The sequence below is a fragment of the Radiomyces spectabilis genome (genome assembly GCF_025331425.1).
Source record: "Radiomyces spectabilis strain NRRL 2753 chromosome Unknown BYT42scaffold_2, whole genome shotgun sequence".
NCBI classification, from domain to species: Eukaryota; Fungi; Mucoromycota; class Mucoromycetes; order Mucorales; family Radiomycetaceae; genus Radiomyces; species Radiomyces spectabilis.
In genome coordinates this window covers 2,839,551-2,861,041 of record NW_026251927.1, presented here as the reverse complement: position 1 = coordinate 2,861,041, position 21,491 = coordinate 2,839,551, and the positions used below count along the sequence as shown (strand labels likewise).

At 42.3% G+C, this 21,491-nt stretch overlaps 7 protein-coding genes across 7 annotated transcripts; 6 read left to right on the top strand and 1 right to left on the bottom strand.

The window, feature by feature from the left end:
- Positions 1-226: 226 nt before the first annotated feature.
- Positions 227-954, bottom strand: BYT42DRAFT_543331 (uncharacterized protein; the record flags this gene model as incomplete). Its single annotated transcript, XM_051565680.1, has 4 exons — positions 227-262; positions 547-749; positions 805-884; positions 923-954. The coding sequence occupies 4 exons, from the start codon at positions 952-954 to the stop codon at positions 227-229; spliced, it is 351 nt and encodes a 116-aa protein (XP_051427787.1).
- Positions 955-3,938: 2,984 nt separating this feature from the next.
- On the top strand, positions 3,939-4,496 carry BYT42DRAFT_211291 (uncharacterized protein). The gene is made up of 3 exons (XM_051562557.1): positions 3,939-4,220; positions 4,287-4,350; positions 4,419-4,496. The coding sequence occupies exons 1-3, from the start codon at positions 4,074-4,076 to the stop codon at positions 4,421-4,423; spliced, it is 216 nt and encodes a 71-aa protein (XP_051427786.1). The 5' UTR covers positions 3,939-4,073; the 3' UTR covers positions 4,424-4,496.
- Positions 4,497-6,283: 1,787 nt separating this feature from the next.
- Positions 6,284-7,077, top strand: BYT42DRAFT_543330 (uncharacterized protein; the record flags this gene model as incomplete). Its single annotated transcript, XM_051565679.1, has 4 exons — positions 6,284-6,344; positions 6,733-6,839; positions 6,871-6,963; positions 7,024-7,077. 4 exons carry the CDS (start codon positions 6,284-6,286, stop codon positions 7,075-7,077), a joined length of 315 nt encoding a protein of 104 aa, XP_051427785.1.
- Positions 7,078-7,807: 730 nt separating this feature from the next.
- Positions 7,808-8,665, top strand: BYT42DRAFT_602582 (uncharacterized protein; the record flags this gene model as incomplete). Its single annotated transcript, XM_051571054.1, has 3 exons — positions 7,808-8,132; positions 8,343-8,363; positions 8,433-8,665. The coding sequence occupies 3 exons, from the start codon at positions 7,808-7,810 to the stop codon at positions 8,498-8,500; spliced, it is 414 nt and encodes a 137-aa protein (XP_051427784.1). The 3' UTR covers positions 8,501-8,665.
- A 7,510-nt stretch (positions 8,666-16,175) lies between these two features.
- Positions 16,176-17,140, top strand: BYT42DRAFT_611023 (uncharacterized protein; the record flags this gene model as incomplete). Its single annotated transcript, XM_051571452.1, has 3 exons — positions 16,176-16,357; positions 16,558-16,664; positions 16,722-17,140. The coding sequence occupies 3 exons, from the start codon at positions 16,176-16,178 to the stop codon at positions 17,138-17,140; spliced, it is 708 nt and encodes a 235-aa protein (XP_051427783.1).
- Positions 17,141-18,555: 1,415 nt separating this feature from the next.
- Positions 18,556-19,991, top strand: BYT42DRAFT_558247 (WD40-repeat-containing domain protein). The gene is made up of 6 exons (XM_051566984.1): positions 18,556-18,592; positions 18,659-18,745; positions 18,799-18,891; positions 18,950-19,398; positions 19,464-19,710; positions 19,765-19,991. The coding sequence occupies exons 1-6, from the start codon at positions 18,563-18,565 to the stop codon at positions 19,858-19,860; spliced, it is 1,002 nt and encodes a 333-aa protein (XP_051427782.1). The 5' UTR covers positions 18,556-18,562; the 3' UTR covers positions 19,861-19,991.
- Positions 19,992-20,059: 68 nt separating this feature from the next.
- Positions 20,060-21,491, top strand: BYT42DRAFT_210635 (uncharacterized protein). The gene is made up of 3 exons (XM_051562556.1): positions 20,060-20,345; positions 20,471-21,219; positions 21,283-21,491. Exons 1-3 carry the CDS (start codon positions 20,258-20,260, stop codon positions 21,367-21,369), a joined length of 924 nt encoding a protein of 307 aa, XP_051427781.1. The 5' UTR covers positions 20,060-20,257; the 3' UTR covers positions 21,370-21,491.

Sequence of the window (21,491 nt, the reverse complement as noted above, 5' to 3'; positions counted from 1 at the left end):
AAGGTCATCATAAAAAGGGCACAGCAGAGAATCGCGGTGTATATTGAAAAAAGGGTCACCATAAAAAGGACACAGCAGAGAATCGCGGTGTATATTGAAAAAGGGTCATCATGAAAAGGACACAACAGGGTATCGCGGTGTAATACAATCACAGCAGAAATTCCGGCATACTGTTGAAGAAGGTCATTATGCAAAGGTCGCAGTGGGTATACACTTTATTGTCTATTTAGGGTCGAGGTGGAGGTGGTGGCAGAGGTGGATGCTATGCAAGTGTTATGTACAAAGTGAGTAAGCTCGCAAAAGGTTCTGTCAAATATGAAGTGTAAGTCAAATATTGAAGGCAATAAAGTCGTTTTTGCGATTTCTCAAAACTCACTGTTGCTTGGAATTCTAAAGAATAGGTGGCCCCCAGTTTGCTTGTGCTGGGCATCACAAAAACTTTGGATGCTCCAGCTCCGTTGTCCCAGGGCAGGACAACGTCTTGCGGGCCAATGGCCGGGTTTTGGTTGAATAGGTGTTGGAAAACGATTTCCCAACACAGCATACGACTTTTGGCCGGAATCGTTTGATTTTATTGGTGGTGTGGCGAACACCTTCGGCGATTTCGTCCGCTTCAAGTTGCTTGGACGTGGTCGTCGGTCTGGGAACAAGGTTGACGAACCCCACGTTGTAACGGTCAAAGACTGTCTTGTCAGCGGTGGCATCATACTGTTCTCGAAGCAAGCCTTTTTGACGGTTGAGGTACCGGTCTCAGTGGACATCTTTTTTTTTAATTATTATTAAAAAAAAATTGTGAAATTGTACCTGAATTTGAGAAGCATGTCCAAAAGCAATTGCCGCGGCCCCCAAAAAAGTGATTCTTTGTTCGGAAGGGCGCCTTGTCGCTGGGATTGATTCCAACAAAAGAACAGGGCAATCATACCTAACGAGGTCAGGAATAAAGTAGTTGGACATGATGATGGTAAAAGTAAAAAGATGTAATAATAAAAGAGGGTGACAACAGAAAGGTCGAAACAGAAGGAATATGGAAAGAAAAACGATGTGGTGGATTTATATTAAAAAGTGGTTTGGTTTGAAACAGGGCTCAAAGTGATTTTGTAGAGTATCGTCCAAAAAGAAGAAGAACTAATCAGACAACTTTTACAAATGAACCTGTCAATATTGGTGGTTTTGGATAAAAGTAACAAAAGCAACGGACACTGTGTGTGCAGTGGTGACCACTTAATGTAAGGGTAGCTTGTCACTTCAAATTCCTGACAGTGGATGTCGTTTCTCTCTCTAATTATGGTTGGTAATATCATTGTTACCTTCTGTGAGCAAGAGTAAGTTTTGTGAGTGTTTTTATAATTATTATTATTATATTATTAGCGACAATGGTAATAGGAAAGAGGGGTTGACATTGACGTTTGAGCGGAGGCAACTCATATAGTTTCGATGATAGTTTCGATACCCAAGGTGATGTAAAACCAAGACCGATATTCCTCGGGAAACTGACCCAAAATCCTGCACAAGATATATTTGTGAATAAAAAGTCAGGGTAAAATCAAATATTTTGTCGTTACATTGTGAATGTCGTCGTGTCGACGTCCGTTAATATTTTTTCGTTAATATTTTTTTGTCTTCTCGTTTCTTTTAATGTGAGTTGGGAGGCATTGAACACAGTTCAAAGAAGTAAACGATCGAAAAGGTACAGTCACAAATGTCATTTTTAGTTAGTTGTGAGTGTATTTAACTCACACAGTGTATGGTTACATGATCTTCATTTGCTGACGGCAGTGAAAATTGGAGTAAATAAAAGATGATGTAATGATCAGATTTATGCCTAGGTATCATACATAAAAAGGGCCACCGTAAAAGGATCACCGTACAAACATCATCGTAAAAGGTTACTGCAAAAAAAGCCACTACGAAAGGACACTGTTAAAAGGACATTACTAAAAGATCACCAAAAAAAGGTCATTACAAAAATGTCACACAGAAGAGCCACCATAAAAGATTACCGTAGAACAGTCATTGGAAAAAGATCACTATAGAAAGGTCACCATGAAAGTGCCACTGGGAAATGATCACGATGAAAAGGTCATGGCAGAAAGAGTAATTTTTATGATTGCCAGGGCTAAAAGAGCCAAAAAAAAAAAAAAAACTATGTTGCTATCATTGCCCTAAATCATCTGAGCTTCTGACAACCTCAATTGAGCTTCTGTGACACCTGGTGGACATAGAATCTTCAAAGGATCAATTGGAGCAGAATTTGATAGAAGGGATGACACAAAATGAGTTTTTTTAAAGAAAAACATTCATGCAAATCAATCAAAATGAATGTCGGTATTACTGGAGTACAGTGACACAATGGGTCAGATGAAAGGGTCCTAATTCTTTATTTGCGTGCAATTTAATCGAGCTATTTATAGGAAGGTACACTGTCAATTCGATTACGTAACACCAGGCTTGGAAATCCACACACACACACCTAAAAAAAAAAAAAAGCAGGGAATTGGCACGTGCACATTCATCAATGATGATCATTACAAGTGGCATCACGGGTAACACATTGAAGCGACGCGGCGTCACACAATTGTGCATGGAGAATTCACAAACAATATTTTACAGAGTGATATATTGGTAATCACGTGCATCGATACACCCACCACGCTTGATTTGTCTTTCTATTTGTACCAAGCCAGCCCAGTGTACCTAAAGAACTTAGAGTAACTGGAAGCCTATATTTCTCTGCATAGGCCAAGCTGAAACCGTTGCTAGGTAACTACTCAAAGTAAACGTCAAAAATTGGGATAGTACCCCAAGTAGGTACCATCCCAATAATGCCGAATCAATCGTACTGAAAGTGTGTCTCTTTTCCTTGCAGAAAAAAGAAACAAATTCAATGACAAGGGCTTAATCTCAGTACATCGTAGCAACAAAGGCTACTCTAGTACTTACAATACCCCGTCCGTTTCATGTCGTCTGCATGCGATTTAACATCTCCATGCATTCGTTTTACCATGTAGGCAGCCTAAACAACACCTTTCCGCATAGCCTAGGCATACCAATTATACGGTTCCCAACCCCACACCGGGGCTTATTCTTACTCGACTAAAGCCAAGGAGACAACAAAAAAGTATCGCTTCCAGCATGGATTCTGACTTAGAGGCGTTCAGCCATTATCCAGCAGATGGTAGCTTCGCGGCATTGGCCTTTCAACCAGCCGCAAATACCAATTATCTGAATGAAGGGTTCCTCTCGTACTAACTTCAATTACTGTCGCAATACCATAACAACATCAGTAGGGTAAAACTAACCTGTCTCACGACGGTCTAAACCCAGCTCACGTTCCCTATTAGTGGGTGAACAATCCAACGCTTACTGAATTCTGCTTCAGTATGATAGGAAGAGCCGACATCGAAGAATCAAAAAGCAACGTCGCTATGAACGCTTGGCTGCCACAAGCCAGTTATCCCTGTGGTAACTTTTCTGGCACCTCTAGCCTCAAATCTTGAGGGGTCTAAAGGATCGATAGGCCACACTTTCATGGTTTGTATTCACACTGAAAATCAAAATCAAGGGGACTTTTTTTCTTGGGGGAACTAATTTTTTTTTTCGGCAATACAAACAGATCCCAAGCAATCAAAATAGGCAACCATCTTTCTCTGCTCTTCGTCAACGCCGCACGATATTTGGATCATTGCTCAGAAGGTGGATTTCAGATATCCTCATTTTTTTCTTTCTACCGCATCAAAGTGCTCATATTTTTCTTGTTCTGATTTATTATGCAAAACGTCTGCTACACGCCAAAATCGTCCTTTATTTCGCAGCCTCAATGACCTGTACCGTACGTTCGTTTTTGCCATCATCGTTTTTTATCCGGACAGCCCCACTCAACCGGTAAACGTTTTCCGATCTCCCACACATTCAATGCCCAAGGCACACTAAGCTTAACATTATTAGTGAACAAATTTTATAACTGGCACACTGGTAATGGCGGTCCATTCCCTTGACGCTGGGGGGAAAAAAACGAAACGCAACTTGGCGAAAAATTCGCAGCCGGAGATGAAGACCAAAATGGTAAGACGTTGATGATTGATGGTATTGCTATGCTTGTGGCACTCACGCATGTTTATGGTAGCATCAGAGCGGTTGTTTTATTTGGATTCTCCTTTTTTTTTTTTTCTACCGGGTTCCATTGCACAATAAACGGCAACAACAGTATCCGTTCAGCCAAGGTTAGTGGCACAATGACAAGGGCGACTGAAGATTATTCCGATTGTAACAAAAGTTTCTGTGTATAGGCAATCAGTTGGCGCCGGGCACTTTCCCTTAATTTGGACCAATTTTTGTGCTTGACGATTCATGGTGAGTTTTATTTTCATGTGAAGGCGTTATTAGAATGATTTTTTCACATGCAGTCTATCGTTCCATAGGTTGACAGGATAACGAGGCAGATCGGCTAAATGATCAGTATTCGTTGGCGCTGGCGATGTGCCATGGGCAGAATTCGCGGAAAAATGGCGAGATCTCGGCAGCGATTCCGAACTATTTGAGCAACACAAGCTGTAACTGATGGAGATGCATCAGGTAAAGATTAAAGTTTTTTCTTTATGTGGAAGGTCGAGTACCCGCATCTCTTTACTGATTATACCTCTTTTAATTAAGGTTAGCGTTACGGGTAAATTATAAGCTATTACCGGTACCAGCACTTCATCCATATCGCCGATGGGACACAGCGTTGGCGTGCGAAAGCTCACTGAAGGGAGAGCAAATGGAGGCATCGTCTCTGGCATCGTCCTGGCAATGTATAGGGAAGGTTGATTCTGGAAAAAAGTCATCTTGAAATTGCAGCAGCATTTGTAACGCGAAACCTGTTTGGGGGATATTTTTTTTGCTCTTGTTTGGCCCCATGTTGGGCGCACCTATCTTTTTATTTTATTTTTTTCCTCTTTTGTTCACCTGGCCGACCCAAAACGCATGGCACCGTTTTTTGGAATAAAGATTCGCCATGGGGTTGGGTCATTCGAAACAGCATTGTTAGCTAACGAGTCATCCGCACTAATCGCTGCGACGAAGGCAGGTTCAGATGAAGACTTGGGCGATGACTCAGGTACGAACGACGATGTAGCCGCGATGTACAGTCGAAATGCTCATTATTAACGACCAAGATTAGTGATCAAAGCGACGGTTCATTGCACTGACACGGCACTACTCTGAGGAAAGCGACTCTACGGAAGATCACTGAACGGAATTCGGAGAGACGCGTATAAAGATGGTAAGCTGTGAATATCAGACAGTTTTGTGCTCTGACACTAATGGCCATTCTATTTAGTCGCGGTATTCTTGGCAGCAGCAACAGTATGCATTCATGACTGGAACGAATGAGGCGGCAGCCTTATTTTAGAGACCATCTTTTTGGCAACTTCTTTTCAGTTGTTCATATATGGTGAGTTTTTATTTTTCAATATCGAGACGTGTTTCGCTATACTGAAAAAAAATTATGGTTTGCTAGTCTTTCTTTTCGGTTTGCTTTGGACACTGGACACTCGCCATGTCGACGGCTGGCATTGGGCAGATGGCAAGGTAAACTTACAGAAAAAAACAACCAGCGATGTAATATAGGCACTGACAGTATATCATCGAATTTTTTCGCAGACAAGCGGCATCGACCTGAAGCGAACAATCAACAGCAACGGGCAACGGATTCCAACTGTTGGAGGCAAGACATGATACACTGGGTAAGGAATAAGAGTTTGTTTTATTTGAAAGACCAAGCTTTACTAATACGATTTTTGCTGTAAAGGATGTTTTGCTGTCGTTCCGCTTTTGTTGATCCAGAGGTTCCTACGTCCACTTACTGGAGAACGCGCCGAGATAATCATGGACATCATCATGTCATGTTGCGCGTGACGGCAACAGTGCCCATTTATTCATGGTTAAGCGGTAGGAGATGCGATGAGACGTATATCTTCCTGAAGCAATTTTGTGCTAAAGTCAAACAAGTGGCAATCGTTGGACGCGTCTCGGTGATAGCTTTATTTTATTGACCAATGGTAAGTCGTTATTTTCAACTTGAAGGTGCGTCTCGGAGATCTCAAAGATGGCTTGGCTATTTTTCATAGTGCGTGAGAGAATCGTCGGTAAGAAGTTCTCTGATCAGCGTGGCGATCATTCATCATTACGGAGATGATAAGGTAAATTAGGCGGAATGACTGGAGTGCATGCAGGTGCTGGCAGCTTATGATCAAAGAGTTTCACAGAAAAGAGAATGCGGCGCCAATGATCATCGGTCCGAGCAATGAACAGCGACGGAATTCAACGATTTGGGGGAGGCTCTGTATTTGGCGGTGATACATTAGGTAAAGATTACAGTTTTTGTTGTACAGTATGTGACAGACTGAGTGAGTACCCGCATCTCTTTACTGATTATACCTCTTTTTATCGCCAGTACCGGCACTTCTTCCATTATCGTCGTTAGACACACGCCTTGGTGGGGACACTCACTGACGAGAGAGTAAATGGAGGCATCGTCCATTGCATTGTCCTGGCAATGAATGTGAAAGATTGATTCTGAAAAAGGTCATCCTGAAGTCGCTGCAGCACTTGTAACACGTAGTGTGTCTGGCGTTTTTTTTTTTTTTTTTTTTTTTTTGTTTGGTCCCATGTTGGGCACACCTATTTTTTATTTTTTTCCTCTTTCGTGCACCTAGCCGACTCAAACTCATGGCACCGTTTTTTGGAATAAAGATTCGCCATGGGTTTGGGTCATAGAAGCAGCATTATTAGCTAACGAGCAATACGCACTTAATCGCCTTGAGGAACAAAGTTCAGATGAAGACTTGGCGATGACTCAGGTACGAATCACAATGTAGCCGCGATGTACAGCCGAATGCTCATATTAACGACAAAGGATTAGTGTTCAAAGCGACGCTGCAAAAGATCACTGAACGGTACTTCAGAGACGTGCGCGTCAAGATGGTAAGCTGTCGATAGCAGACAGTTTTTGTGTGTTCTGACACTAATGGTCATTTTAATTAGTTGCAGTATTCTTGTCGGCAGCAACAGTGTGCATTCATGACTGCAATGATATGAGACGACAGCCTTATTTTGGAGAACCCTTTTTTAACTTCTTTCAGTCGTTCATCTACGGTGAGTTTTTACTTTCAATGTGGAGGCGCGTTTCGCTGTACTGAAAAAAAATATGGTTTGCTAGTCTTTATTTTTTTTTTCGACCTGCTTATGACAACGGACAGTGGCCTTCTTGATGGCTGGCATGAAGCAAATGGCAAGGTAAACTTCTCAAAATAAAATCAGCGATGTGATATAAGCACTGACAGCATATTATCGAAGCTTTTATTGCAGACAGCTGGCATCGACCCTAGACGGGCAATCAACAGCAACAGTTTTCCAAGAAGCAAGACAAAAATGTAGTTGGCGATGATTTATACCAGGTAAGAATTAAGAGTTTGGTTTTACCTGGAAGACCAAAGCTTTACTGATACAACTTTTTTTTTGCTGTAAAGGGTTTCTGAAAATTAAAACTGAAATGGCTTTGCTGTTGGTCCGTTTTTTGTTCATCCATTTGCTGGAGAATACGTCGCGATAACGGTGAACATGATCATGGCGATGAACGGTGGAACATGGAAGGCCACTCGTGACACTAAAAAATTCCATCTTTGGTGGAGTGATTTTTTTTTCACCCCTTTCGTTCTTTCCTCTCATTTCTTCGTCGCCTTTGGTTTTTTTTTTTTTTTTTTCACGATGCTGACATTACAACTGCGATTTAACTTCTGTCTTCTGTCACCTCGCTGATTCGACACTCATGGAACTCGTTACGGCAATTGCGGAACAAAGTCGAGGTGCTGCGTTGGAAAACGAAATGTTCACTGCAACCGCAATGACTTGTGCTCAAACCTGGCGACATGCAGGTACGAATGGTGTCAAAGATTCTCGCGACATGTTCTCAGCAATTAACCGACATGAACAATTTAGGATGTACGCACGAACTACCATCAAGGCGCGTTTATTCTCAATGATGACCCAGACGATAAGTGACAAATCTGGGGCGACGGTTTATTCGCCTGGCCTGGTGGTCCTGGGAACGCGATTTTACGAAAGTTCACGTTACGGAGATGAAGATAAAAATGGTAAGTTGTTGATGACTGATAGTGTTCTCCTGTTTGTGACACTAATGAGTGGTCTTGTTTGTATTATCACCAGATTCCGCCCGACGGTAATGGTGGCCCCTTTATTTATGGTTGAAGCAGTATGAGGTGCGATAAGCGCGACTTGATGTACATCTGCTGAAGCAATTTTGTGCAAACAAGTGGCAATCGTTTGACACGTCTCGGTGATAGCTTTATTTTATTTCTCAATGGGTAAGTCCTTTGTTTTCTACTAAAGGTGCGTTTCCGATAACTCAAAGATAGCTTCGCTATTTTTCATAGTGCGTGAGAGAATCGTCGGCAAGAAATTCTATGATCAGCATGGCGATCGTTCATTATTACGAAAATGATAAGGTAATTAGGCGGAATGACTGGAGTGCATCAGGTGCTGGCAGCTTATTATCAAAGAGTTTCACAGAAAAGAAAAGGCGGCGCCAATGATCATCGGTCCGAGCAATCAACAGCAACGGAATTCAACGATTGGGGGAGGCTCTGTATTTGGCGGTGATACATCAGGTAAAAATTAAAGTTTCTGTTTTACGTGACAGACTGAGTGCCCGCATCTCCTTGCTGACGATATTTCTCCTTAAGGTTAACTTTACGGGTGAAAGTACAAGCCATCGTCCGTCTCTTCATTCTTTTCATCGCTGCTGACACTCACAGTATCATGGTTCCTAGCTGGCAAATGTATCAAGGCTTTTCCAAAACATCGTCAGAAGCATGAATGCTGGATGGTAAGTCATCGCAATGTCGACCACTCATGGATAGAACATCAGAGACTTACTTGTATCACGAAATAGGCTGATTTGTTTGGGGAGAAGGCATGTTTCCTTGTCATACCTGGCAATTTTTTCACGGCGGTTTTGGGCGTTGCATATGTGATTCACTTTGTTAATCTGGCACCCATGGCGAACTTGACAGCCGTTTTGGAGCGCTGCTTATGTGCCGGTTGAAGAACAGTCCATACAAGATAAATGTATCCCCTGCTGATGCAATTGAGGTACAGATGACTACTGAAACTCAATAAGATTTCGGCACTAAAGAAAATTCTGTGGTTAGGGCAAAGAAACATTTTGACGGCGCTTTGTTTATTTTGATCAATGTTGGCTTTTGTTTTGAGCTGTCTGTCTATGGTGAGTGTTTTTCTTAACAAAGTCACGTAACGTCGTACTGAAAGTGATGGCTTGGGTAGATTCTGACCGATGTACCACATGGAGTGACATGTTACCGTGGTGATGACTGACTCTCCTGGTGATGGTTACCATGAAGGACAAGTCCAATGCAAATACCATGAGTATGTTCCGAAGCTTTCGTCGAAACTAGAAAGACATGCAACGAGCGCGCAAGAAATCAATCAACAAAACCAGTTGTTTTCACTGCTGAGTGCAAGGTAAGATTAAGGTTTCTGTTTTACGTGACAGACCAAGTACCCGCACCTCTTACTAAAATATTCCTTTTCAGGTAACTTAGGGGAGAGGTTCCTTCCATTGCTGCTGGTTGCTCACGGTGACATGTTGCCAAATCTATCGACCGACGGAAGCGTCAAAGCGAACTTAAGACATCATCCGGGCAATGAAGGCTGGATAAGATATCATTGGGATATCGAAGGCGTATGGCAACTGAAAGGCTTATTTGTATCACCAGTCAAGCTCTTTTGTTTTGCGGCACTTGGCGCTTTTCACGGAAGATTGGGCGTTGCACCTGCCGTTTGCTTTTACGTTTTGTTCATCTGGTCAGCCTGCCACTCATAGAAAAACTTGGCCGTCGCTTTGGAGCATGCACGGGTTGAAAGACAGAGACAGCCTCCCGAAAAGATCCAAGTATCCCTGGTGGACGCGACATAAGGTACGGATGACTAGCGCAACTCGATATCATATTTTTTTTCTTTTTTACTAAAGAGAATCTTGTGCATAGGGTGAAGGGGTACAAATTATTTGAGTCGGGCGCTTCTACTTGTTTTGGTCAATGTTGACGTTTGTTTTTGATTGTCTATCTGTGGTGAGTGTTCTTTTTTAATCATGGTCGTGTATCCAAGTACTGAAATGTTTGGCTAGGGTTTGACCGGTGCACCCACGATGGCCCCAAGGGGTGACATGTTGCCACGGACTGATTCTGCTGATGATGATTGCCATCAAGGACAACCCGATGGAGATACCATCAGCGAAGCTTCCGTCGAAACACGCAAGGAACGCGGAAGGAGTTAATCAAGGCTGGGCCCAAGATTGATTAAGGTTTGTTTTATGTGACATGCCGAGTGCCCGCATCTCTTTACTAATCATTTCCTTTTCAAGGTTAACTGAGGGGGGTGAAGTACAAGCCATCGTCGGTTTTTTCGCTTCTTCTGGCGCTGCTGTTATCCACATAGTGACATGGTCTACCGACTGATGGATGCGTCGAAGCATCACCAAGGTTAAGAAAGCAGGACAAAAGATTATCAGGTGTTGAAGGCGTTGGAAAATCAAAGACTAGTTTGTATCACCAGTCAAGCTCTTGTTTGGGGTCACCTCATTGTCTGTGATACTTGGCGCTTTTCACGGGGAGATTGGGCGTTGCATCTGCCGTTTACCTTTTATCTCTGCTCATCTGGTCAACCTGGCACGCAAGGGAAACTTGGTCGTCGCTTTGAAACATACAACGATTAAACGACAGAGAGAGCCGCCCGAAAAATAGCCCAAGTATCCGTGGTGGACGTGGCATGAGGTACGGATGACTGGCGTCAATCGATATGAATTCTCTTTTTTTTTTTAGTCGTCCCTTTATGGTAAGTGTTTGTTTTGCAATCAAGGCCGCTCATCCTGGTACTAAAATATTGCTTCGCCAGGCTTTTGGCATGTGTCCGGGAACATCATGTCACCCTGTCACGATGAAGATAACTGATCCTGATGGCGATTGTAACAACGACCAATGCAGTCAAGTTGCGGTCAGCATGCTTTGCAGAAAACTGGAAAGGCACACAAAGCACCGCCGTTATTTACAACTGGTGGGCGCAAAGCAAGCTGTAACTACCCCCAAGTCTATCATGGCCCTCCGCAGATAGTTGCTTGATCATCGCCCTTGAATTCGATGCCTGCAACGCAGAGCAGACTCTTCATCCGTTGTACCGAACATTGACACCAATATGGTCTTGGCGATTGCTCCGGAAATCGGTGACAGGCTTTCTTGAGGACTTCACTTGTATGGTTGACGGAAATACCAAGGCTTCCCCTCTGGTCGCAAACTTTTCTCCGACACACACTGTATGAGATCACCCAAATCAGGCAACATCTGTGGCTGTATGCTTGCCTCGTCAACAACGGAAAGGATCGCCAAGACTCAGTATTGCCGAGACTCAGGATCGCACAAGAAGTATGACAACGAAACGTTCTTATGGGGACGTTGAAGTCTTTCGTCACGATGCCATTGGATGATGGCAGAATGTGCTGATACCAACGATGCAAGAAAATTCGGCTGTGCAAACCTCCTGAAATCTGTCTACCTCAGCATTGATCGTTACAATTACTCACCTTGAACAAAATGCAAGGCAGACTGTCCATGGCTTTTATTCTCTCAGCTTTACAGGCAATAAGTGTAAGTGTCGATAGTGCTTTTTGATGATAACAAGGTAAGCGCGGTACAATAAGTAGAAAAGAATCATGCTTCAAGTTTCGTCGTGAATAAAGTCACATTTTTCAATGATAAATTCCACTTGTACCCAAAATGATATCGTGAATGCTCAAATCCGAAATGATGTTCAGGCCAACCAAAAAAATAAATCAGAATAGTATCCCATGTGAGTCGTTCACCGCAACATGAGGGGTCGCTTTGGACCATCTTAATAAAAAAAAAATCCCCAGAAAAGAAAGGGTACTTATTCATTCGTTTTCCTTCTTTGCTGATTTCACAAGTGTCGCCTTGAGCCTCGGTTGCTATGGCGATGTGTCACTGCACTGCAAACCTGGCTGTTGTGCTTGGTTACCATGAACTGTGCGTCACTTTCTCAAAGTGGTAGTCTTCTTGAACCACATCAGTTCCACTTTTCAATAAAAGGCAATTTGCCGACCGGTCACTAAAAAGAGAAAGTGAACGGAAAGAAAAAGAAGAGAAAAGGAAAAAAAGAAAAGAGAAAAAGGAAAAGGGAGGGAAAAAGAGAGAAAAAACAGCGAGAGCTTAACCTAAATCATTGCCTTTTACTGCCCAACCTGCCCTTCTCAGCCATCCAAACAACTGCAAAATTCAAAATTTTCACCCAATTGGGCATATCTGTGTTTGTGTAACGTTACACGAAAATACTGTTTATGGTAATCCAAACCCGCGCAAACAATGACACCCTGTTACACGAGCACGCGCTTTAGGAAGCACTATGCTCTTGCCTTTTCTGTCGCCCAGAACTGCCCGTTTTCCCTCTTTCCCACAGTCGGCTGCCCTTCATTGCAACTCCGACCCACAACTCAAGAATTTTTTTTTTCCTGTCGCCACCCAACCGTGAGTCATCTGCCACCGTCCCTCATCACCATTCTCTCCATCATTCACACAGCATCGCACATTGGACGCTGCCGACAATCAAACTGATTTTTTGAAGCCAAAGAAAAATAAATGCACCTTGGGCTTAAGCTTGCAGACGAGCTGATGAAGTGCTTTGTACCATATTCTCACGAAGAAGGTGGGTTCAGTTTGTAAATATTCTTCAGCATCATCACCAGTCGTCCGTATAAAAGCACAACCCTTGTCAAAGCCGGACTACCGCCAATCACTTGCTGCCATTATGTTGATCGTCGACCTAAGGAATTGTTGTTTTTCCCATGATAAGGGCTTATAAATCGTGTTTCAGACAATCGCAGGAACCTAGTCGGTGAATGTGTTATGGTATTTCACAGGACAAAGTCGACAGTGGAAGTTCGGAAATGACGCGTGGTATGATACAGCTTTCATTCAAAATCGGCATATATGCCTGCCTACATATGATTTTTCCGTTGTCTGGATGAATCGTTATGAGGGATACATTCGACGATGGTATCTGCAGGATCAAATACGAAAGAGGAATGGCAGTAGACTTACTCATGTTTATGTTACTTGGGATTATCAGTAGCAGGTGCTGATGAATGTATATTCAATGGTCACTTGATGAAGAGGGGTATTCTTCGATGGGAAAACATGAATCGCTATTACGGCGTTGTGGAAATCGATCGCCCAGCTTGTGTACCTGCCTGTCCTCATGCACATGTGCCCTTAGTTTCAAGTCCTAAACATCGCATCATCACACCTTGAGTTTTGCTACTCTAGTTTTTGATGTTCGCTACTTCTTATCTTAATTGCCGTTCCCTCACGTTCTGATTTTCACTCCAGCATTCTCTAATTTTCTCCCATTCACCTAGATACTTGATTTTTAGTATAAATATCTCAGTTTCCGATCCAAATAAACACGGTCAATAACATATCAGATATCTCACTCACCTTTCGATCCTTAGAAATATTGCAGTTGTTTTTCATTCTTTTTTTATTTTCGGTTTTTTAATTCAGACGCAACGTGTCTTCTTTTCTTCTCCTTTAATTTTCCTTTCCGTTTTCAACGAACGATACGTACAACGATCTGATATGTACCCACCATGGTATATCTGGTGCTCACTCAACAAATTCGAGCAAAAAGTTCAACTGTCTTATTCAAAACCGTCAATAACCCTAACGGCAGGTAGGGTATTTATTGTAAAGTAATATGAAACGGAACAACAACAAGATTAACGTAAATAAATGAAATACAGAGCACAACATGAGGCAAGGGTGGATACTGTAACTGGGAGGGAAGAAGACAATATGTGTGATTGATGACAGCGCCACATCGAAAAAATGGCGTCCCTCTCATATATCCTGTATCTACTCGAATGTTTATCTACTGCAATACGTGGCGATTCATCGCCAAGCACAGCTGCAGTATCCAGGTCCACCAAAAAAAAAAAAAAAAAAGAAATACCTTACATTATATAATGTCGCGGGTTTACCGTTTGAAACGCTAATCGCCAGTGAGTTTTACCTTAATTATGGACTTTTGTCATGATTTGTTAGTCAGATCGTGTCCACTTTGCAATATACTCTTGCATATAGTGCATACTAATTTTAGAAAAGAATTATATATAGATTGTTTATGTTTTTTATATATTTTATAATATTTTCTATTTCGATATAAATATTTCGTCATCTCTATAATAAATAATGTCAGATTATCTTGTCCAACCAATTTGTGGTCACATTCTTCCTTGTCTCGTCTTATCTTGCCCATTCTCTGCGGAAAGCAAATATCTGTACACCTCTGTTGACCCATTGTTAGAGGTATAATCGACTTAGTATATGAAGTGGTCAGGATTTGAGTTTCTCAATTAATTTTTAGTGACCATCAGATATACTGAGATTGACTTATATCAGATTGTTGTGTATCTTCTTTATTGGAAACGGGAAAATAAAAAAAAGGGAAAATGCAAAGAGTTAAGACGCTTTGTGTCTGAATCGAAAAATGATATGGGATAGAAGAAAAGACAGCAATACACAATACTTTGAACGTCGAAAAGATCAAAATAAGTATTTGGTATGTTATTCCTGATTTATTCAGATTGGAAGCTAAGGGTATTTATTATGAAAATTAATTAATCTAGAAGTCATTAAGCGAAGTCAAGATTATCACTAGATGAATAAGTGAACATCGGAAAGTGAGTAACGAATATCAATGGTGACTTCAGAAGATGAAATGACGAACATCGGTGAAATAATGAACATCAGCGTGAGTGAGGGTGAGTTCGGTGAGAAAAAAAAGGGGGTATCGATGCAAGCAATCAGGTACAAGAATTAACAGCTACGATCATGGCGGTCTTGCTTGTGTGTCCGTCCATACCTCCATTTCTCTTTTTTACCCAATTGGGATCGACCAATCCAGTGCTGTTCGGATCCTTTGCGCTGCCCTATCTCTCTTGTTTGTCCCGTCACAGCTTACATCACCATCAATCCTGAGTTCGCCCTATTACGACTTTTCTCGGCTTGGAGTGTTTCATTAGATCCTTCAGATATGCCTTTGAGACAGGAGTCCTCAGGAAGAAATCTCATAAACACAGAAATGTATTTTACTATATTCGATCCAAATTACAGTGTATCTGTGGTATTTTAGCCGTAAATCATGACAAATAAAAGTGCAGTACACTTTATGATCCAATAATCATCCATCACATCGTAATAAAGGATCCAATCCTTAAATTAATAATGAAGCGATATAGATCCAGAATCTGCCACCAAACTTGTGTACTCGATCCATTCAGGCACTAAAGAATCCCAATCTCGATTCGACGATCAATGACAGAATATCAGCTATCAATGTACAAATTAAAGAGCAACTTCAATGAACTTTGAGAAGGATGAAGACCGTTGGTTCGAAGGAGCTGCGCAAACGGGAAAGGAAGGGCACGGTTTGAAGTGGTCAATGCTTGGTAGTCAAAAATTAGATTAGCATGACATCACATTAATGGTTTTGGGTGGAGCTTTGAAGTGAAATTTGGAGTGTGTCAATCGTCTTCTGCGGTGTGTTCCGCCTGAATTCCTTTCTTCTTTGGAAACAAAGCACATCACTTTCGTCTACTTTGTCACGAAATCGCGGTGATCGCATTGCGTTCAACATTCAACATGATGCATCATTTGGACACTTTTCTCAATAAATCCGCAGATAAGAAAAAGCCAAACTTGGTACACTTCAAAAATCGCTTCAAACCCTCCCTCTAAAACCAGTAGCGTGGTGTCACGCTAATCGATTTCGAGCATCAAACTGTGTTCTTCCTTTCCCGTTTGCCTTTTTATTTTTTTCGAAACCCAACGGTCTGAAATTCTCTCGAACCTCTTTTCCGTTATCAGGCATGTTTCCAGGTCATGAAGGTAAAGTTTATATGTCCAAGAAATATATAAAAGGCCATTCACTTGTCAGACTTTCGTTATTCTCACTGGTAGGACTCAGTGCCTTCATCCAGACAAGTCAAAGCACCTTTCTAGCAAGCATTTGCCGTCAAACACCGAACAAAAATGTCTGTATGGTCGCTTGATCAATCGGCTCTTATTATTGATAAGAAACTGCTCGACTTATGCAGGGATACAACTCCAGAGAACAAGAAAGCCACCACCATGCTGGATAACATCAAGGACTTCCAAGCACACAGACGATCCATGAAGGGAGTTAGATCTCTTCGTCCAGAACTGTCGATAGAGTAAGTCTTTACTTCGATCTCCGTTGCTTTATTTTCGTCTTGTGCACTAACTTGTTCTTCCTTTCAAAAGGAAATAACCAATGTCAAAATCTTGGTCTGATATTGCAACAATGAAACCGACAATGGCACGTGTGAAAGCGTTTGATCCCCCTGTTTTTCCTTCACTCCCTTATTCTTTTCTCTTTGCTTTATTCTCGTAGAAAGAGACCGAGGCCAACGTATTTGGCGGCTGGGTTTAATACCCAAACTCTTACCGACCAGCTGTGGCAAGAATTTCCAAAAGAACCGGGAAAACATCTCCTTCCAGGTTGGTGACATGGCTACGATAGGTGGTGTTTGTGTCCGTGAACTAATGGCTTGATAGAGCAATGTCCAATTTGCGCAAGATCCCTCGTAAACCGCATCCAAATCGGCCAAGAATTCAAGACTGTAACAGACAGCACTACCTGCTCCTTTTTGAGATTGGGCTTTACTTGTGACGGTACACCGAAAAAATATGACGATCGCTACCCAAAGAAAATTGCAACGATCTGCCGTCCAGTTGAACCATGGTACAACACTGACGGCACAGTTGTTCCCGATTCATGGTTCGGTTCGTCTGCCATGATTCGAACGCTCAAACTTTATGCGCGTTTCGCCATCGTACTGGATGACAGCAGTGCCATGACGGTCTCCATATTACTGGACCCATGGTTCGATCAAGAAGGCAAACAATATGTTGAACGATGTGAAAGCCGACAAATGCAACCGGTTTCAATGTTGTACATCAATTGCCTCAACTGAGAACCAGCTTTCAGTATCCCCCATGTATTTACTGTGTCGGTCATGCAGTATATTCAACGTAATATCCGCTCACGACCGTATACGGTGTATACATTGCCGATTACGACGGAGGAGACCAAGACTCTGTTGCCAAAGTTGCATCACAGTTGTTCTGCGAAGTTGTCAGCCGAACCACCAAAGGCAACAAGCCAATGCTTGCCAAAGGACTTGTCGGTTCTCTGTACGATAAATGCCCAGCCGGCCAAATTAAGGCCGCCCTCTACGAGATAATTGCAATTGTATGCGCGGGTGCTGGAGAACGGATATTTTCATTCTCTACAACATGAGGTCGAACAAACACTTACAAACTCTGGCAAACTCCATCTTCACCCATCGGAACCGCCAACAAATCTGTCGCCAACACCATTGAATCCACATTCGTTGCGCAACGTTAAATCGTCATTCACCCTTATCATACTGGACGTGTGAATCTCATCAATTATTCACTCCTTATTTCATGCTTTCAAAATACACATTCGATATCTCCATTTCACTCCAGTTCTTTACTGCCTTACAAGTTTAAAATTTCTTCGCATGTACTTTCCAGACCACACCGACCAACATGCATCGTAGAGACTTTGGAGTTATCTTCATTATTTGTCTTTTTCTTTCCAGCTTAGTGGATACCGAAAGGCGTAATAAATCCGTTTATACATCGTGTAACTGAGCTCCACTGCTGCAACAACGGGACTATCATAACCTATTGAATGATCATTATGGGCATGAGAAGAATATTTTTAGGTTAGTATTCTTTTAAGATGCTAGAAAACATTAATAAAAGAAAAGTATTATAAACCACTTTTGTCTAGGAATATTTGTCATCTTTCCATGCGGGCTAATGCATGTAGGCAGATGAGCCAGAAACCAAAGTTTCACTCAAAAATTCGACTAGTGCGGCTGTCACGTCAATCGGTGGGAAAAAGATGTGTAACCAAATTAGGGCTTACTGTTTCTTTAGCTCATCTCCAGTTGTATGTATCAAGTACTGTACTTGTTGTGCGCAGAAAATGACCTGAGTTGCAACTGAATACAAGGCTTGACGCGGGTGGAGGAGGGACAACAGTCAATTGTAATTTTGATATACGATCTCCAGTAATTACTTGATGCAGAATCCTCAGGCAAACATTTATTAAAGGTCTTCATCAATTGATTCAATTCCGCTTCATATTTCAGTATGTATAACAATCTGTACAGTGTCTTTGGTGGTTTTTGACAAGCAAGAGTTCCTTCCGTCAATTCAAATATCTTTGGCCAAACATATACCAAGGTAAGACAAATTCCCAAAATAGCATTTCCTTTTTTGACCACGTGGCTTTTGGGGGATTTTTTTTCTCCATAGTGTCAATGGAAAGAGACTCAGCAATATGACTTCTTCGTTGCAGCATGTCTTTCGGAGAGATCAAAGATTTTGAGGTACTGTCTAGATAATCCAACAATCGCGTATGTAAGCATGTATAACGATCGCGTAATGATAAATAGGTTGCCTCCCCGCCCACAGATGGCATTTCGGATCTCGCTTTTTCTCCACAAGCAGATTTGCTAGCAGCTTCGTCGTGGGATAGCCAGGTAATTTTGATGGAGAAGTTCAGTTGCTAGCAATGTATTGATTCCCACTTCAGATTAGAATCTACGAGGTTCAACCCTCTGGCAACACGGTTCCAAAAGCAGCTTATAGTCACGAGGGTCCAGTCCTCTCCGTCGCTTGGAGCAAGGTAAGGTTATACTCGCCCGACCAATCGCACGGTTTTTGATGGAGGGACACTCTTGTAGGACGGTACGAAGGTGGTTTCAGGCGGGACGGATAAAGCGGTGCGAATGTATGATATAAACACCAACCAAACCACGCAAGTAGCGGAACACGCAGAAGCTGTAAAATGTGTCAAATTCCTTGACCAGGGACAGCAAATTCTGGCAACCGGCAGCTGGGATAAAACGATCAAATATTGGGATACGAGATCGCCACAACCTATTGGAACAGTGCAGCTTCCTGAGCGATGCTATACAATGGATACTGCGGGCAACCTACTTATCGCAGGAACAGCCGATCGCCATATTGTCATATTTGACCTGAACAACCCTACTAGCATTTTCAAACAGACGTTATCGCCATTGAAATGGCAAACACGCGCTGTATCCTGCTTCATTGATGGAAAAGGTTATGCTATTGGATCTATTGAAGGACGAGTGGGTATTCAATATTTGGACGCCCAAGACCAAGCGTAAGTGGATTGACGAGTTTGAAGTTACTGTCAGTATTATCCTCATTTATAAGGCACCCTTGTAGTAAGAGCTTTTCTTTCAAATGCCACCGCGACGAATCCAAGAATATGTATTCGATCAATGCCATATCATTTCATCCGGTGTATGGCACATTCTCTACGGCGGGTGGTGACGGAACGATAAATTTTTGGGATAAGGATTCGAAGCAAAAGTTGAAGCCTTTCCCTAATATGAACGGCACTATTCCATGCACAGCATTTAGTCGAACTGGCCATATATTTGCTTACGCCGTTAGCTATGATTGGACAAAGGTAAATCATGAGCGGATTGCTAATTGTGCCTTATACTTATCGACAAATTCAAAGGGATACAAGTTCGCCCAACAAAACACGACTCACAGAATCTTTTTACATGCTGTAAAAGATGAAGATATCAAACCCCGAGCACCTAAAAAACGATAAATGTCATGATGTTTTGATATATGACGCTGCCATGTAGTATAATTTGCAAATAAAATTCGAGTGATGTACAAAGCAAGAAGTCTTCTGGAAAAGGGAGAAAGATTCCTGTACAAACAAAGAAGAAGGAAGAAGCCGAAAGCAGATTACAGTTTATGCCAAAGCATACGTAAGCAGAGAGCAAGTACTCTAGGGAGATGCATTCTTAGGGGTTGTCTTTGAAAATACGCTTTGTTTGCGAAGACTTGGAGGAGCAGGGAGAGAACGGTTGAAACCAAAGTTGTTTAATTTTGCAGGTCAGTCTCCTCACAGCCCCTTCTTCGCTTTCACTTTCTTTCTTCATTATTCCTAGAAACCGACATTTTTTGACCCGGAAAATAAAGAAAGCAGAAAAAAGGATATGCTACCGGATAACGATGATGCCTTTCTCTATGCCTCTAATTTATACCGAAAGGATCCTTACCGGTCTCGGAAATCAAAACAGCAAGGTACGGAACACGCTCGGAAAACACTGCAGCGACTTTCATAAAGAAGAAAGGAAAAAGAGCCAAAGAAAAATAAAAAATAGAAAGCAGTAGAAATTGAAAAGAAATTCACCCACAAAACGTAAAAGATGACAGGCCTCCGTCTGCTATTTCGTCGTATCATCCTGCCGCCGTTCATGATGCCGGCCGCGCCAACTCCTATCTGCCATATACCAACCACGCACCTGACCTCACACATGCCCGCAACGAACTGTATGTGGAAGATGATAGCGCCACTCTCGCGGCCACAAGCCTCTACAGAATTGAAGTCATCGGCAACGATCGGAAAGATAGTCTTATTGGAGACTCCAAAGCCTTTTTAAAACATCCGCCATCGAACATTTCATTGGCAGAGGAGCTATATAAAAAGCGTCAAACAAAATTGATGAAACGTCGGACATTCTTGGTGAGTTTTCTACTGCTGTTGGCCGCTTTGGTGGCAATTGCCTATTTTTGTTGGCCACGCATACCGAATATGGATATCACCTCGGAAAAAGCAGAAGCACTTTTCGACACACCGAATTGGGGACCAGACCAACATCCATGGTTACACGCAACTTGGCTGGTCAACCTGACGATAGACAACCGCCAAAATTGGATTCGGACGTATATCACTGGAATGGAAGTGGAAATGGCTGACTCGATCACACAAAAGGTGTTTGGCTGGGCAACAATTGACTCACTTCAGCTTCCTGCTCGGGCTATCATTTCAGAGCATCTCCAATTCAAAGTCGACTATGAATCCGACTCTGTGACCGACCCTACCTTTGAGAATATATATAACGCCTGTGGACCTCAAGTCGTAAGCGCGCCGCCAGCTCTAAATATTACTGTGCATGTAAGCAGATAAAAACATCATCAAATTATTTAAACGAATTGTTTTTTTAAATTAAAGCTGTAGGCAAGTTTTCGTCTGTTTGGCATTGTCTGGGTGCCTCGTGCGCTGATATCGCCTATTAATGGCGGCCTTATTTGTCCTTCTCGTTGAGCTACCATGCGATGATCCTCTTTTGCTTTTCCATGCTTTATCGTTGTATTTTATGTCTTTTTTTTTCAGCCCTCCTTGCTCTTTCTATGATACCAAATATTTTAGACAATGGAAAGACTACA

Excerpts from the sequence above, each read along its gene's own strand:
- BYT42DRAFT_558247 (XM_051566984.1), top strand. The coding sequence starts at position 18,563 with ATGTCTTTCGGAGAGATCAAAGATTTTGAG. Across the intron at positions 18,746-18,798 it reads CTTCGTCGTGGGATAGCCAG|ATTAGAATCTACGAGGTTCA; the intron begins GTAATTTTGATG and ends TTCCCACTTCAG. Across the intron at positions 19,399-19,463 it reads TTGGACGCCCAAGACCAAGC|TAAGAGCTTTTCTTTCAAAT; the intron begins GTAAGTGGATTG and ends GCACCCTTGTAG.
- BYT42DRAFT_211291 (XM_051562557.1), top strand. The coding sequence starts at position 4,074 with ATGATTGATGGTATTGCTATGCTTGTGGCACTCACGCATGTTTATGGT. Across the intron at positions 4,221-4,286 it reads ACAGTATCCGTTCAGCCAAG|GCAATCAGTTGGCGCCGGGC; the intron begins GTTAGTGGCACA and ends TTCTGTGTATAG.
- BYT42DRAFT_210635 (XM_051562556.1), top strand. The coding sequence starts at position 20,258 with ATGCTACCGGATAACGATGATGCCTTTCTCTATGCCTCTAATTTATAC. Across the intron at positions 20,346-20,470 it reads TCGGAAATCAAAACAGCAAG|ATGACAGGCCTCCGTCTGCT; the intron begins GTACGGAACACG and ends AAAACGTAAAAG. Across the intron at positions 21,220-21,282 it reads CTCTAAATATTACTGTGCAT|GCAAGTTTTCGTCTGTTTGG; the intron begins GTAAGCAGATAA and ends TTAAAGCTGTAG.